Source organism: Colias croceus, chromosome 4 (assembly GCF_905220415.1).
Source record: "Colias croceus chromosome 4, ilColCroc2.1".
Lineage (NCBI taxonomy): Eukaryota > Metazoa > Arthropoda > Insecta > Lepidoptera > Pieridae > Colias > Colias croceus.
In genome coordinates, this window is record NC_059540.1 from 12,779,710 (window position 1) to 12,796,359 (window position 16,650).

At 38.3% G+C, this 16,650-nt stretch overlaps 1 protein-coding gene across 3 annotated transcripts; it reads left to right on the forward strand.

The window, feature by feature from the left end:
• The first annotated feature begins 2,072 nt into the window (after positions 1-2,072).
• LOC123690849 (lens fiber major intrinsic protein-like) lies at positions 2,073-16,554 on the forward strand. 3 transcript variants are annotated; one of them, XM_045634926.1, is made up of 4 exons: positions 2,073-2,265; positions 12,855-13,390; positions 14,656-14,736; positions 16,093-16,554. In XM_045634926.1, exons 1-4 carry the CDS (start codon positions 2,226-2,228, stop codon positions 16,225-16,227), a joined length of 792 nt encoding a protein of 263 aa, XP_045490882.1. In that variant the 5' UTR covers positions 2,073-2,225; the 3' UTR covers positions 16,228-16,554. The 3 variants fall into 3 exon arrangements, with proteins under 3 accessions (XP_045490882.1, XP_045490881.1, XP_045490883.1); XM_045634925.1 differs by lacking the exon at positions 2,073-2,265 and adding an exon at positions 11,464-11,851; XM_045634927.1 differs by lacking the exon at positions 2,073-2,265 and adding an exon at positions 11,468-11,578.
• The last annotated feature ends 96 nt before the right edge of the window (positions 16,555-16,650 follow it).

The window sequence follows — 16,650 nt, forward strand, 5'->3', positions numbered from 1 at the left end:
TTGGACGACGACTTACTATTTTGGAGTAAGATTTTAGGTAGTAATATTAATCTTTGGGTTTGATAGAATTCGGTGACCGTTAATCCATTTTGGGAACCAAAAATAATATTTGTGCGAGGTTTGCGATTTTTCTGATGTTATTTTATTTATTTTGGATCATAATATTATATACTTTAGGGCCCTTTTAATAAAGTCAATTTATTTTTTTTGGAGTTGTTTTTGGTGCCTCAGCTTAGAGTCCAAAAAATATTTTTGGTGACCGTCTAAATTGTACCCGATTAGATATAGAGATTCATCCCGACGCTACTTTTCAAACCTTTATGTTTATAGCGAGTGTGGTCACGGGGAGACAGATTTTACATATCTGTATATCTTGCTTTGGACGGACTTACAGAAGTTGTTAACTTGTTAGGTTTGTGAAATCAGACTAAAATAAGTTTTAGTTTGATAAATAAGTGTACTATGTACCTCAACTTATATGTGACATTGGGGGTGTTGGTGGTCCGTTCAAAGTTTTAATTTCTTAATGCATAATACTCGCGTAAAATCGAACACAACAAAATACTTTAACCTATTTCTATCAATCAAATAAAATCTCCAACTAGTTAGTTATATTATAAACAATCTAAATAGGGTTATCGCAAAGTTGGCTAATAAAATAAACAAACGCTACTAACACTAGGTACCTATACTAATTGAGAATCTTCCGTCGTTTGGGAACGTTCACTTTATTTTATCGTAGGTAATCGATTTATTGAACTATTCTGATACTTTCTGAATAAAAATATAGAGATATAAAAAATAGAAATAAAGAAAAAGGCAAAAGGTTGCATCACATAGAATGTGGTACATGTTCCTACGTGAAGTGTAGAACAATGCAATATGTATAGAGATAAGTAGCTAACCCCCGTACAAGCCGTGCGACAACAAAGATAAAGATAGGTAGATTATTATTTTTTTGCATTGTCAGTCATATTTTATGAACCGATTGAAAAATCGCCTCCATATCTAACTAACAATCGGATGTTTTTTCAAAATAAAGGATTAACTGAAACTTATTTTCTATTCTTTTCGTTATTTTCTATTATCAACTTATTATTTTTAAGGTTAACCATTTAAAGTGCCTAATTAATATTGCATAACATACACTTAATAATAGGTATCTACTTACATAATAGTTTATTTACGAATGTATTTACTAATAGCTGTGCCTCGCGGATTTACCCGCGTGGCTCCGCTCCTGTTGGTCATAGCGAGATGGTATAATATGTATATAGCCTATTATAGCCTTCCGCGATAAATGGGCTTTTAGATAGCCCATTTATCTATACTAATAGATATTATATCTATACTATCACTACATAGTATAAAACAAAGTCGCTTAACGCTTTCTCTGTCCCTATGTCCCTTTGTATGCTTAAATCTTTAAAAGTTAAAATTACGCAACGGATTTCGATGCGGTTTTTAATAGATAGAGGGATGCAAGAGGAAGGTTTTAGTAAATAATTTATTAGGTTTTAGACAAAGCGGGCGGTAAGCTAGTAATATCATACTCTAGCACACGAATCAAATGTTTTCTATAATTGGCATGTAGGAGAAAAATAAATGATTGTTATCGTACTTTCTCCGACGTAGGTAGTCAATTTTCTAGATTTTTTGGAACGTTCAAGATTTACACGGAAATAAGTAGGTAACATGTACCTACTAAAAAAAGTGACAGAAAAGCTTTAAGGGATATCATCAACCTAACACCAACGGGAGCGGAGCACTGCGGGTAAAAGATTGTATCTTGGTAGGCAGGTACCACCTTTCTTTTTAATTTCGGTACGTATGTTTATTATGTTTAGGTACTTAGACACATCGGGGAAATGTAAGTTTATTAGGATTTCATCAAGTTTAGATTTCCTGCGATTTCGAGTGAGCGAGTGTTGGTCTCCTCAAAAGATGTAAGAAATGAAATAAGAATTATCGTAAACAGGTCGCGGATATATTTAGATCTCATTATTCAGAAATAGGTGTGAACCTACTCAAGCGTTGTCTATTTTTCATTAATTACGGATACGCTCGTAATGTCCCGCACCAAATACCTTAATTAGCAGCTTCCGTGTATTCGTCGCCACAATTTGTTCTGCGCAAGTGACGGGAGGGAGACTGGCGTCTTAAACAAATATATAAACTATTCTCATTACCACCTTAACTAGTCGCTAGTATCAGCATTGCAAGCGATGCCAACCACCGCGCCGTTTAATCTACCCGGAGAAAAAGGTAATGTAATAGTGTACGGAAATGATGGGTAACTACTAAATTATACATTTATAGGTAAGTACCTATTTAAATTTTCGCTAAAATATGTGATATGGTACGCTCAAACATACAAAACATTGTTCACAAAGCGTTGAGGTTACAAGAAAAGGCGAGCTTCGTGTTGTGGCTGCTCACAACACGCCGCGTACACAGGTGTTCGCGTGCACCTCCGGCTCCGGGGTAAGCCAGCCCCCAGCCGCTAGGGACTGCGCCACATTACTCTACGGCGCCACAGAATGCGCGCCTCGTGGCTCATTCGTTTTTCTACTCATGTGCTGACGCCACACGCCCGTACACTGCAGACTTCTGCACGCAGTACAGTAGGTATTATTATATTGAATCTATACTTTTTTTGTTTGTTTGAACGCGCTAATATCAGGAACTACTGATCCGATTTGAAAAATTCTTTCGGTGTTAGACAGCCCATTTATTGAGGAAGGCTAAGACCAATAGGAGCGGAGCCACGCGGGTGAAACCGTAAAGCGCAGCTAGTTATTAATATTAAGTGTCAATATCTATTATTTTCGTAAGCTGTGATCTGTGATGCGTCTGCGTGGATAGCCCGGTGCCCTTCGCCCTTTGACAAGCGATAACATATTTTGATAAATACATATTATTTAACGGATTTCTTGATAATAACATAAATCTAAACTTATATAACGGTTACGATAGGATCCAATTTATAAATCACAATCTACACTAAAGAGATTAACTATATATAAATCCTGAAAACCCAGTAGAATTTAGGAAACAGAATATAAATTTGTATTTTCTTGTGTTAAATCTCTATCTAGAGTCAAAGTAGATATTTCAATGGACGTATAGGAATTAGATCCTCGAGACAGTTAACAAGACTGCATATGCCCTCATATCCTGGGACAAAGCACCTTATGCTTAATTACAAAATACGTTCCTTACTTATCTACATTAAACCCTGTATTTGTATCCTTAGAAAAGAGAGATATGAAAAAAAAATTCAACTGGTACCTATCGAAAGTATCTATATTCTATACTACTCGTAAGTAAATATAATAATATTACTGAGTAGCACCTCGTTAAATCGAACCTCGATAAGTCAAAAACCTCCAAATCTCGAAAAATGTTTTGTTCCCTTCCCTTCAAACACCAAAACCTACGTTACTTGAAATCTTGACCCTTTGTTAGTCGAAATAATCACCGAGTCCCTCCAAGCCATTTTGATACATATTTTCACTCTATAACTCGAAAAATTAAATTTGACCTCTGTATCTCGAACATAGCAACATTTTATTTTACAACCTTTCTAGCTTGATCATTTGGAATTTATTATCTACCTCTATTGTTCGAACAAAAATAAGTTACCGACTTTAACAACTTGCCGACAGTGCAAGTACACTATTGTTTCTTAGAAAACATTTTAGGAGTAGGTATACGATAATAAATTTATGACTCAAGTAAACACGTGTTTGCATTAAGTATCTGAAGACGAAATTATCGATTCAGTAGCTCAGAAAACCGATATTAATGATTAAGATGACATAGAAGACGTGAATAGTACATGCGCTCCATGCGTTTCCATCAAAAAGGCAAGAAACGCATTACGCAAAACGTACACGAAATTTTATAGAGCAAACCAGTATCTCTGAAGAAGAAGAATTTTCTGCTCTTTATAGATTAGACAATGCTAGAGAACAACCAAATTATCTAAGACAAAAAAATACTGTCTTTTTTTCATTAAAATAAAAAATATGGCATTCCATATTTTTTTGTTTTGAAATGATTTGAAATAATGTTGATTTATAATCCCACCAAAAACATAAATGTAAAATTTGGAGCCGAGTTCAATCGTTGACTTAATTTGCCAAAAAAAGAAATGAGATCTAAATGTGTGCCAAGTTCTGCAGACAGTCCAGAAATTTATTTACAAAGATGTATTAAGTTCTTAGGTTGACTGAAAACTCAATTGTTTTATTTTCCCTTAGAGAACAATGTTTATTCCAAAATATAACTTTTTAAATTTGAATAATATAATTATTTTCACAAAGCAAACAACTAATGACCTATTGAACTCCATAATTTGAGGAGGCTAGTTTTTAGAACCTCACAAAATATAAGCAGTATGTAATAAATAGTAAAATCACGCCTAAACTACTGAACCAATTTGCATGAAATTTGGTATGGAGATATTTTGATACCCGAGAAAGGACATAGGCTACTTTTTATTGCGAAATATGTACCACGGGCGTAGCCGGGGCGGACCGCTAGTTTTCTATATTTTCTTATATGTTATGAATGTCAGCGCACATTGCCCCGTCATTATCTGCAATTTTTTAAACTCGTTTTCTGTTTAAAAGATTACATGATTTTCCAAACATCCAGCGTGAATTTGTACACACACTATTACCAAGATGCAAAGATCGTTGTAGAATAATCGTCGCCTTACTCCATGACGTTACGGTATTGCCATGACGCGATCTTAAAATTTTACTCTAAACGCGCCTAAAGATGTTTCACTCATATTAATATTACGCAAATTAAATCATTTCGACCTTCGACGAAGCCTTCTTCCATTACACCATTTATGGTACCTAATTATTTTTGCATGCTTGTATTGGCTGAACATGTTTGTGCTTTATTAATATAATTGTATCACCATTGAATACCATGTTTAAAGCAAAATAAAGATTTTATTTATTTATTTATTTATTTACACTGAAATTAAAACTAAACTAAACGCTCATAAATAAAGAATAAATAAATGTGAATATGTAAAATTATATATTATTTTTAACTGTATGAGCAATAATTTTATTACAATTTTCTTTTATTTTACGTTTAATAACAGTTTTGAATAAAGAAATCATGCAATCGAAGTAATCCGATAAGTGTTCCGAGGAACTTTTTGGCTTAATACCGGCTGCCAAATTCCACAATCGCACTGCACGACATAAGCTCAAGTACCATCCGCACCACCTGGATGAGTGGCTCTCAACAACTGTGCGTTTTTCACGGCATTTTCTGCCCCGAACAACTAAATTGTGGAACAGCTTGCCATCTTCGGTGTTTCCATCTACCTATGATATGGATGCCTTCAAAAAAAGAGCCTACGCGTCTCTCATTCCTGGTCATGGTAGCGACCTAGGTAACGGCGGGGCAGGGGGTGCTAGGAATCCCCGGGTTAATGATGGCTACCGTAAACGATTGACCTTGGCTACGTATAACGGACGAACTCTTCGGCTAGACGAACACATTACAGAACTTGAGACAGAGCTTAGTCACATCAAATGGCACATTGTGGGCTTATCTGAAGTCCGGAGACAGGGAGAAAATACTTTGACCCTAAAATCAGGCCACTTACTTTACTACCGTGAGGGAGACCAACTTTCCCAAGGTGGTGTCGGTTTTGTCGTTCATAAGTCACTCATTAACAACATTGTAGAAATCGGGAGTGTGTCTAGTAGAGTTGCGTTTCTAGTACTGAAGATAACCAAAAGGTACTCCTTGAAGGTTATCCAAGTATATGCTCCAACGTCTGCGCACTCTGACGATGAGGTCGAGGCTATGTACGATGACATAGTTAAGGCTATGTCTAATTCCGAGTCACATTTTAAGGTTGTAATGGGTGACTTCAATGCTAAGGTTGGACTTCGAGAATCGGGTGAATCTAGAGTAGGTCCACACGGATATGGATGTAGAAACACAAGGGGTCAAATGCTTGTTAACTTTCTCGAACGTCAGCGGTTATACAATATGAGCTCATTTTTCAAAAAGAAGCCCCAAAGAAAGTGGACATGGCGGAGCCCAGATGGCATGACAAAGAACGAGATTGACTTCATCCTTACCGACAAGCGCTACATATTCACCGACGTCTCTGTGGTCAATAGGTTCAATACCGGTAGCGACCATAGAATGGTAAGAGGTACGCTTAATATTGATGTCCAGCTAGAGCGTAAGCGCCTGATGAAGTCAACTCTACGTCCGAACCTACTCTATACGCAAGATGGTACTGAAAAGTTTCAGCTGGAATTAAAAAATCGATTTGAAGCATTGCCAATTAACGACGACAATGTCAATGCCACTAACAATGAACTTGTGCGAATAATCCGTGAGGTGGGGCAAAAATACTTTAAACAAACGAAGAAGGGATATAAATCTAAGCTTTCCAGTGAGACTCTCGATTTGATGAGTAAGAGAAGAAAATACGTTAGCAAAGATACGTTAGAATACCGAGACTTGAATAAGGAAGTTAAAAAACGTATTCGGCATGACATCCGCCAATATAATGCCAAAACCATCAAAGAGGCCATAGAAAACAATAAAGGCTCTAAAGTCTTCACTAAGCCATATACTTCACATTGTCACATCACCAAACTAGTAACATCTCAAGGAAATATAGTCTCTTCGAAACCAGATATACTCATGGAAGTCGAAAGATACTATAGCGATCTGTATGGACACAAAAATCAAAGGCCTGAAATCCCTACTACAGATGATCCAAGAGCCAAGTTAACTCGCCACTATACAGACGAACTTCCTGACATTGACGTAGATGAGGTCAAGATAGCACTTGAGCAGCTTAGGAACAATAAAGCTCCTGGAGAGGACGGAGTTACAACTGAGCTCATTAAAGCTGGTGGATTGCCACTAATAAAGGAACTCGCTAAGCTTTTTAACTCTGTCCTCCACAGCGGCTCAATCCCAGAAACATGGAGTAGGAGTGCAACGATATTGTTTTTCAAAAAAGGTGATAGAACAGCGTTGAAAAACTACCGTCCTATATCCCTCCTAAGTCATGTATATAAGCTTTTCTCGAGAACTATCACAAATCGTGTCGCTCGTAAGCTTGACGAATTTCAGCCACCTGAGCAAGCAGGATTCCGACAAGGTTTCAGTACCGTAGATCACATACACACACTTAGACAAATTATTCAAAAAACGGAAGAATATAATCGACCTCTCTGTCTGGCATATGTTGACTACGAAAAAGCCTTTGATACCATCGAAACTTGGGCAGTGTTGGATTCTTTGCAGCGAGCTCAAATTGATTACCGCTATATCGATGTGCTGAGGTGTATCTATGAAACCGCTTCGATGACCGTTCAAGTACAAGGGCAGAGTACAAGATCAATCCAGTTGCAACGTGGAGTAAGGCAAGGTGATGTTATTTCGCCAAAGCTCTTTTCAAATGCGTTGGAGGACATCTTCAAGACACTCGATTGGAAAGAACGCGGAATCAACATTAACGGTCGATACATCTCGCATCTGCGCTTTGCAGATGATATAGTTATAATAGCGGAATCCGTGCAACAGCTTGACGATATGCTGAACAACCTAAACGATTCTTCACAACGGGTAGGCCTCAAGATGAATTTGGACAAGACGAAGGTAATGTTCAACGCGCACGCAGTCCCAAGACCTGTGATCATTAATGAATCCACGCTTGAGGTTGTGCAAAATTATATCTACCTTGGCCAAAACATCCAGCTAGGCAAACAAAACTTCGAAGTGGAAGCCAACAGAAGAATTCGCCTTGGTTGGGCAGCATTCGGCAAGCTAAGCTATATATTTAAGTCGTCAATCCCTCAGAGTTTAAAAACGCGAGCATTTAACCAGTGCATCCTACCTGTAATGACGTACGGAGCCGAAACGTGGACTCTTACATGCGGACTCATCCATAAGTTCAACGTTGCGCAGCGAGCTATGGAGCGAGCTATGTTAGGAGTTTCTTTGTCGGATAAAATTCGTAACGAGGTTATCCGACAAAGAACCAAAGTAACCGACATAGCCCGCAAAATAAGCACGTTGAAGTGGCGGTGGGCTGGCCATGTGTGTAGGAGAACAGACGGCCGATGGAGTCGGCATGTGCTTGAATGGAGACCACGTACAGGCAAGCGTAGTGTAGGACGCCCTGCGGCGCGTTGGACTGACGACTTAAAGAAGGTGGCCGGCATTGGGTGGATGCGGTATGCCGAAGAAAGAGGAAAGTGGCGCGATCTGGGAGAGGCCTACGTCCAGCAGTGGACGGGAATAGGCTGATGTGGCGTCTCTCAAAGGCCGGCAAAACAATCGCAAAGTTACCTAACTTTGCAATTGTCCATGGGCGGCGGTGATCATTTTCATTAGTACACCGCCCGCTCCTTTGTCGGTTGTGGTATTAAAAAAAAAAAAAAAAAAATCCACCCTAGCGATACTAGCGCGAGTGAGTGTGATGTCAGAGGCGCTTCGAATCTACAGATGTTTCGTCCTAAAATATGTAAACTTCAATAATCTATATCTCAGTCATTTATTGACGGATTTCAAAATTTTTTTCGGCCACTGATTAGTTTTGAGCTATTTTTTAAGACTAGTAAGGTGAATATACTATTTTCTATTTTTTTAAACTTTTCCATTTTTCCATACAAACAAAATTAATGTCATTGAAAAAAAAATTAAATACAAATAAATTCAGTATTTTCTGATTTTTTCCTTTGTACACTCACTATTACCTAGCTGATTACAAAATTTGAACTTTCTAGGTCATCTGGAAGTGGGTTAGGTTTTGTATATCTCATTTCTATAAGTCAGTCAGTCTTAAAAATTGCGATTTTTGGATATTAATATCTACGCAACTGTTTAATATATATTTATGAAATTTAAGGTTCTTGTTTATCTTGAGGTCCTCTTGATATGTACCAAATTTGGTTTATTTAACTCAAATAGTTTTCGAGTTATAAGAGGGTGAAAAGTGGCTCGAAATGGTTCGTGTAAATATACACACGGCTGCTGCTCGCCAGTTCTCTTCGCTTGAACTCGGCTTGACACGCTGCCGCGTGTCTAGATAAATAAAAACATGTTTGTCACCTCTGCAAGTTGAATTTTAATGTACGTTACCTCTCTAACTCAAAATTTATGAGAAGAAACCTCAAACTCTTTATGTCGAATCAAAATCCGCCTAAGTCGAAATCCTCCATAAGTTGAAAACTCTATAACTCGAATTTTTTGGCGTCTCCCTTGATGTTCGACTTATAGAGGTGCTACTGTGTATGAGTATAATATTATTTGTTACTTTATCGGTTAGCTAAAACAAATTAAGTAAAACTTAATAATTATTTTTATCAATCGGACACTATAGCGGAAAATCGAATTCATAACATTTATTTGACTGGTGTTAGTAAATTACGCATTAATAAGTAATTTATATTATACGTCTTTACTGTTAATTTAATTAATGTCCGATTTAAATGTTTGTGTAGAGAATATCCCACCAAAAACATTTTCATGTAAAATGTTGCCAAGACAAGCCCATATGACTCGCACTGTCAAAAAGTTATCAGATCTCATGTAGAGCCAAGCTTCTAACACTACACGCCCTAACTCTACAAGGCCTAACTTCACAAACTCTACACCTTAGTCAAAATATGTGGCTTGGCCATTTCGCTACATTCACATCGGCGTAAGGTGAAAAATTAATTCACTGTTTTGTGTTATACAATAGTTCTTGTAGTAACGAACGGCCAAGCCACATATTTTGACTAAGGTGTAGAGTTTGTGAAGTTAGGCCTTGTAGAGTTAGGGCGTGTAGTGTTAGAAGCTTGGCTCTACATGAGATCTGATAACTTTTTGACAGTGCGAGTCATATGGGCTTGTCTTGGCAACATTTTACATGAAAATGTTTTTGGTGGGATTTCATTTCTTTTTGTAAGTTGTTTGTAACAAAATTTTATATGTCGATTAAAGTTTTAATTTTTTTTTAACAAGGAGTACCTATACATATATGTATTATATATCTAGGGGAACCAAGTTTGAGATCAATCGTCATCAAAATTTAATTTAAAATTACAGGTCTCATACAAACTCCCATCCCCTAGTTTAAGGGGTTGGGGGATGAAAGTTATAAGTTTTATAATTTTTTGTTGTTTGTGTGCTAATACTAGCTTACATACAAAATTTCAGCTTTCTAGGACATTAAGAAATACCTTAAGAATTTTGATGATCATCAGTGAGTCAGTGACGAAATTAGCGTTTTTTAGATATAAATAAAATCTGAAGTTAAAAAGCTAATGTAATTAAAACTTAATATTATGTTCAATAAGTCTGCTATTGACAATATATCCCGAAAATTTTGTTGATCTAGCATAATCCAAACCCAAGTTATGAGGGTTCAAAAAAACGTCGAAGCGCTTCGAGAAAAGGTAGGTAGTGCCCGTGCGCTTCGCTTGTTCGCTTGGCTCGTCTTGGCGGGGGCACTACCGTGCCCCCAGATTTACTAGAATGATTGGATACATTCATAAAACAATCTCATTAATAATCATTAAACATTATTACAAGCGAACGTTTTACTAGAAATTATGTACATATCAAGTCAGATGAACAAATAAGTACTTGAGTACAATCTAAGAATCTAATATTAACATAAGCAATATTATCGCGAAGGATACGACAAGCTACCAAACAAAAGTACGGCGTAACTGACATCAACAAATAACGAGACGGAAGATAATTTAAGACAGCCGAGGGCAAGGCCGTCAGAAAGCTTGCCGCTTGTCGCTTGGCGTGTCGGCGTTTTAGCACCCAACAATAAAAACAAAATTATGCTGGTAAGCTGAACACGGTTTACTCCCGCCGAAAATATAGAGTTGCTGCTGACTCGGTGACGAATGACCGGCTACATCCAAAAGATTGCTCCTTTAGTTTTTAAACCGTAAATAGCACAGCTCTACGATCAACAGAGTCAGAACGGCAGTACCATATGAATGGGACTGTATACTATATAAACGTAGTTTCACAATAATTACAAGTCACCTCAAATGAGCTTTGACCTGTCGGATTCTACAACGTCTAAAAATATTTAAAAATATGCAATTGCAACGTTAATATTAATAAAAAAAAATCTACGCTCGGCTCCGTTCCGATGTTCCTGTTATTTTTCATAATATTATTCACATAGGTAGGTAGGTAAGTAAGATATTCATCGTTTCAGGCTCACACACAATAGCGTGCTTGTAGCCTAAATTAATTTATAAAAAAAATATAGCATGCCTACAATGTAAGTAACGGCAGGGTAAGTGGGTGTAGGAGGGACGCGGTCAGCGCGCCGCCGGGATCGCCGCTGAAGAGTGTTGAGCGGAGCGGTGCGCGGCTCGCGGGCGCGGGGCAGCGCGCGGGCAGCGGGCAGGGGCGACCGGCCGCGCTGCCGACAGCCCGAGCCAAGCGCAACTCGTCGCGAGCGCCAGTGAGTTCGCGCCCCGCGCTTATTGAACTCGTATTTTTTTTATATCCCACCAATTTGACAACTTCTCACAGATGCCGACCGACGGTCAGTACCCTTGATCCTATTCGCCTTGTAAATCTAGAGTTAGTGGCCCACACGATGTAAATACTCGGGTACCCGTGACGTTTTCCGTGATGTGAAACTTAAAAGCTCAGTGTAAATAAATAATATACCGGAAACAAAAATGTAAGTTCACATCAGCGCGGGCGCCGGCGTGTGTTGTGATGATATTCTTATTTTCTCACCGCGAACGAAAAATACATTCGCAATCTATTTATATTTGGAGTCCCATAATTTATCGAAACATTCATAAAAAATGTGAGTACCTACCTACACACAATATCACGCATTCCCTGTATCTACATAAAGCCAAAGAAGCGAAATTAATATTTAATGTGTGGAGTTTATTGTGTTGATATGATCGGGTATCTACTTTCTACAACGCCCCAATAAATTACAGTATACATTTGATTACTATTATTGTGAGAATTAAGCTACATATTAACTGTGGAGCGGATTAAAAGATGGTTGATATAAAAATGCATTCTTCTATATTGACTCTCCCATTACAAAATCTTAAACGATTAAAGCTCTATCTACCTTTAAATGAGTAAGTACCTAGGTATAAATGAAAAAGTGTCCTTAAAATAAATCTTAATTTTTATTCCAATTTATTAGTTAATAGATCGTAACTAGTTATTTCATAAAGAATATTTAATGTGCCATGTCTTTTAAACAATCGCTCGTAAATGTCGAATTGAAAAGGTACACATGCTTTACATGTATAAACATGTATCAATGTCGTACGGTCAATATTAAAACATAATTTTAATTATCCTGCGGCAAGGAGGATTTTACCCACTTAGTGCTTAAAGCATATCCAAATTCCAATGACATCTACGACGTAGTACGTTATATATTTTACGAAAGAGGGCAAGTATTTGTATGAGATTTAAATACATCTGTAATTACATATATCAATACATAAATAACAATTAAGGTAACTACGAAGGCTGAGTGCTGACAGTGGCTGAGTGGCGTCGCCGCGAGGCACGTGTGCTTAGCTTAGTTTACCTTGTACGGGCGACAATATCCGACGTTTAAATGTTAATCGTATTCATTATTTAAATTAAGCATTTTTGGTATTCCACGTTACACCGATTTCGAAACGGTAACCTCTTCATAACCAAACCGTGACCGATAAAAATTATTGAAGATAATTAAAATTTTGCTACTGAGCATTTCCAATCGAAACTAAATAATACTCGTATATCGTACGCATCCGCAACATCGGCTAAAAGAGGCGCGTGGCGCGTTGCAGATGCAGGGCGCGGCGCGGCGGGCTGGGTGGCGCGCTGGTGGCGCGCGCTGCTGGCCGAGCTGGTGGCCACGGCGCTGCTGGTGCTGCTGGGCGTGGCCACCATGCTGTCACCGGGCGCGCCGCTCACGCACCCCGCGCTCGCGTTCGGCTTCGTCGTGCTCGCCAACATCGAGGCGTTCGGGCCGGCGTCTGGCGCGCACATGAACCCGGCCGTCACGCTGGCCGCCGTGCTGGCGGGCCGCCTGCCCGCGCCCGCCGCGCTCGCCTACGTGCTGGCGCAGTTGCTGGGCGCCGTGCTCGGCTTCGCGGCGCTGATGGCGCTGGCGCCGGGCTCGTTCGCCGACGCGAGCGTGGTGGTGGGCGGCACGACGCCGACCGCGGTGGGCCCGCTGGCCGCCGCCGCCGTGGAGGCGCTGCTCACGGGCCTGCTGGCGCTGCTCTGCTGCGGCCTCTGGACCGCTGAAGAGGAAGGCAAGCAGGACCCGACCGTCTCCATCAAGTTCGGTCTCACAGTTGCGGGTCTCATTTATGCGGGGGTGAGCACGTTCTCTTTTAATTCGTTCACGTTCATTCTTTAGTCTTTACGCAATCTAGTCTCAAAATGTTTTTTTTTTTTGTGAATTGAGATGCCTCTGTACGACTGCCTCTTTGTTACGCTCACGCCTAAACCACTGAACCGATTTGGATGAAATTTGATACAGTTGCCGTTAATGCCATTGCGCATTCCTTTAAAACGCGGACGAAGAAGCGGGCGGAAAGCTAGTGTAGATTTTTTATGCGTTAGTCATGCATTCTTTTCAGCGTGAAGGACTTGTAGGTACCACGCGCGTATCTAAGCTTTTTTCCCTTGACTCCTTCATTCAAAAAACAGATCCTTCAGAAAACCTTTAGGATTTATAGACCAGGGACAATCCCTTCCAAAAATTTTTCAAACGACCTGAAATGTTTTTACCGACATCATTTTGTTTTTATGAACATGCTGTCAAATGTAAGCTGTGGTATCGTTACTTTGATCAGATGAAATTTTTTCTTTTGAAATGTTACCGAAAAGCCGATACAAGAGAAAATATAGAGTTCGAGAAGTGTGCCTGATTTAGTAAAAGCTCATTATCACACTGTTTGTATGCATTTTCTGAGTAAATTTACTATGGTAATGTACCTAAGTATATTATATTTTACACCATCAGAAAGTAGATATTTCAACGAACAAAAAGCCTTTTGAAAAAAGCTGATATTTTGACGTCAGAATTTTCGATTGAAAATTAGGTTGTTTTTTTGGTAAAAATTGGTTTTGTTGAAATAAGGCGAAAAAATAAATATTTTCAATCAAATTAATTACACTGTATTTGGGACATAATAAGGTAAGTTTTCACCAAATATCGTAGAAAAAAATTTTTTTTTGAAAAAGATATTATTATAAAAAACCAAAAACTTGTTTTTTTCAATTTTTCATCTAAATTATGGTAATAATTATTATAATAATTGAGGTTATGTGAAAAAATTGCGAATACAAAAGTTGTAGAACTTTTTATTACCTACAACTTTGCCATTGAACTTTTTTCCATAGGACTTGTAGTTTTGTCGGAAATCAAGAGAAACAATTTTTTAGCCTTAGCAGCCCCCCCCCCCCCCTCCCACTTTCCGAACTCGGATTGTCTGTAATTTATTTTTCCTTTAATTTTTATCACATTCCCCTCCTTTTCTAATGGGTTTCATCCTACTGTGATTATTTTTTGTTTAAAAAATTATCGGCCCTGGTCTATTAGGAACCAACGTTATTAAAAAAAACTTCCGATTAAAGGGTCCGCTGACCGGCGCCAGCCTCAACCCTGCGCGTAGCTTCGCGCCCGCCCTACTGCAGCACTTCACGGCAGACCACTGGGTGAGTTTTATTTGTGTTCACAGAAACATTCAAAACAGGAACATTATATTCAACTAAATTCTATACTATAGGTACTAACTACTGAATGTTCTCAATGATTCCTTTTTCTATTAAGATCTATACAAAAAGATTATATTACAAATAGATTCGTTTAAAGTTTAAACCTTTAAATATATAGAAATGATAATATAATAATGTTACCATGAACATGAGATATTAGTGAATATTTAGGGATTTGCAGTTTTTGTCAGTATTATCAAACGCCAGTATTTTTTATAAGACGCGGCTTACAGCCGCGACTTATAGGTATGCACAGTGTCAAACATCCAGCGCCGGATATATACGCGTCGGACATCCAAACGCTCAAGGTCAGCCCAAGCACTAGTCCGCGACTTTCGTCTTATAGTAATTTACACACCTCTTTAAAATAATAATTATTATCAAGATCCTATAAGTCAGCCGCGTCCGGAAGCTTGTTTGTATAGCTTTATGACTATACAGAGTGTAATCGTTAAGTGTGCACAGGCGAATATTCCGTAACTATTACAGATATAAAAAAACTTTAAACTGATATCGAAAGTACTTAACCTAATGAGTAAAATGGCCATAATAAATTTTTAAAAATAAAACGAGAAATATCTAAAAAAATAACTTGAAACCCACCCGTACATTTAGTATGAGATACGAATATCCCATGTACATTTTAATATGAAAGATTTTAGCTTTTTCTTTCTTTTTACCCGACTGCCAAAGAAGGAGGGTAATGTTTTTCGAGTGTATGTAAGTATGTATGTATGTCTTTTCCTTTGTGACCACCTGTAGCCTAAACGGCTTGATGGATTTTGATGTATGAGGTATCGTTAGATTTGTCTTGATTACGGGAGTGTCATAGGATACATTTTATCCTAAAAGTCCCACGGGATAAAGACATAATAATATTTTTTCTAAATTTCCCTTTAAAAAAATATGTATGCGGTTTGTTTTACTCTTTTTTTAGTGTGCAGTCGGGTATTTTGTTTTTTTAATAATAATTACTTGTTTTGGTTTTCTTTTTTAATTACTTCGCAAATTTGAAGGGAAGTTCATAGAAACTGTAAATAGAGCTCCTCATTGTATTGCACAATGAGGACGTCACTTCGAAAATCTGCTATGAATGCAAAATGTATGGGAGCGTTTAATGTAACATTTTTGGATATTTCTGGTTTTATTTTTAAAAATTTATTATGGCCATTTTACTAATTAGGTTAAGTACTTTCGATATCAGTTTAAAGTTTTTGAATATCTGCAATAGTTACGGAATAATCGCTTGTGCACACTTAACGATTACACCCTGTGTATATAATTTGCTACGGCCAGGTGTACTGGGTGGGCCCGCTGGGCGGCGCGGCGCTGGCCACGCTGCTGCACCGCTTCGCGCTGCGGCCGCCGCGCGCCGCGCCCGCGCGCCCGCTGCCCGAGACCCTGCCGCTGCACGACAAGCCCGACTGCTGACTGCTGAGCACAGTGAGCACCGACCGCTCCCTCTCGCCCGCCTTGTGTTATTATATATATGCCTACCCTGTAATCGTTTACACTTCACACTACCGTTCTCGACCTAGTGAATCGGGTTTGAATATGCAAGTTTGAGCGAATATGACCTTGATATACATATTGTAATATTGGTATATGAGACGAATCCCGATTGATAAACTTGTTGCAGACGATTTGATATACGTGGAACTTTAACATTGAATTCGGTACCTATCATTAAAAATAAAAAGTTAGTGAAATGCTTACTTACATTGAAGATTCAATATTTTTATACGATCTTATTTAAATTGTTCACGATGCGTAATTAAGTCTTTTTGTAAAATTTTGTACATAATATAACCTTGTAATATGATGTAATTTGTAATATAAAGATATTGTTTTTAT

Excerpts from the sequence above, each read along its gene's own strand:
- LOC123690849 (XM_045634925.1), top strand. The coding sequence starts at position 11,758 with ATGATATTCTTATTTTCTCACCGCGAACGAAAAATACATTCGCAATCT. Across the intron at positions 13,391-14,655 it reads CGGGTCTCATTTATGCGGGG|GGTCCGCTGACCGGCGCCAG; the intron begins GTGAGCACGTTC and ends TTCCGATTAAAG. Across the intron at positions 14,737-16,092 it reads ACTTCACGGCAGACCACTGG|GTGTACTGGGTGGGCCCGCT; the intron begins GTGAGTTTTATT and ends TGCTACGGCCAG.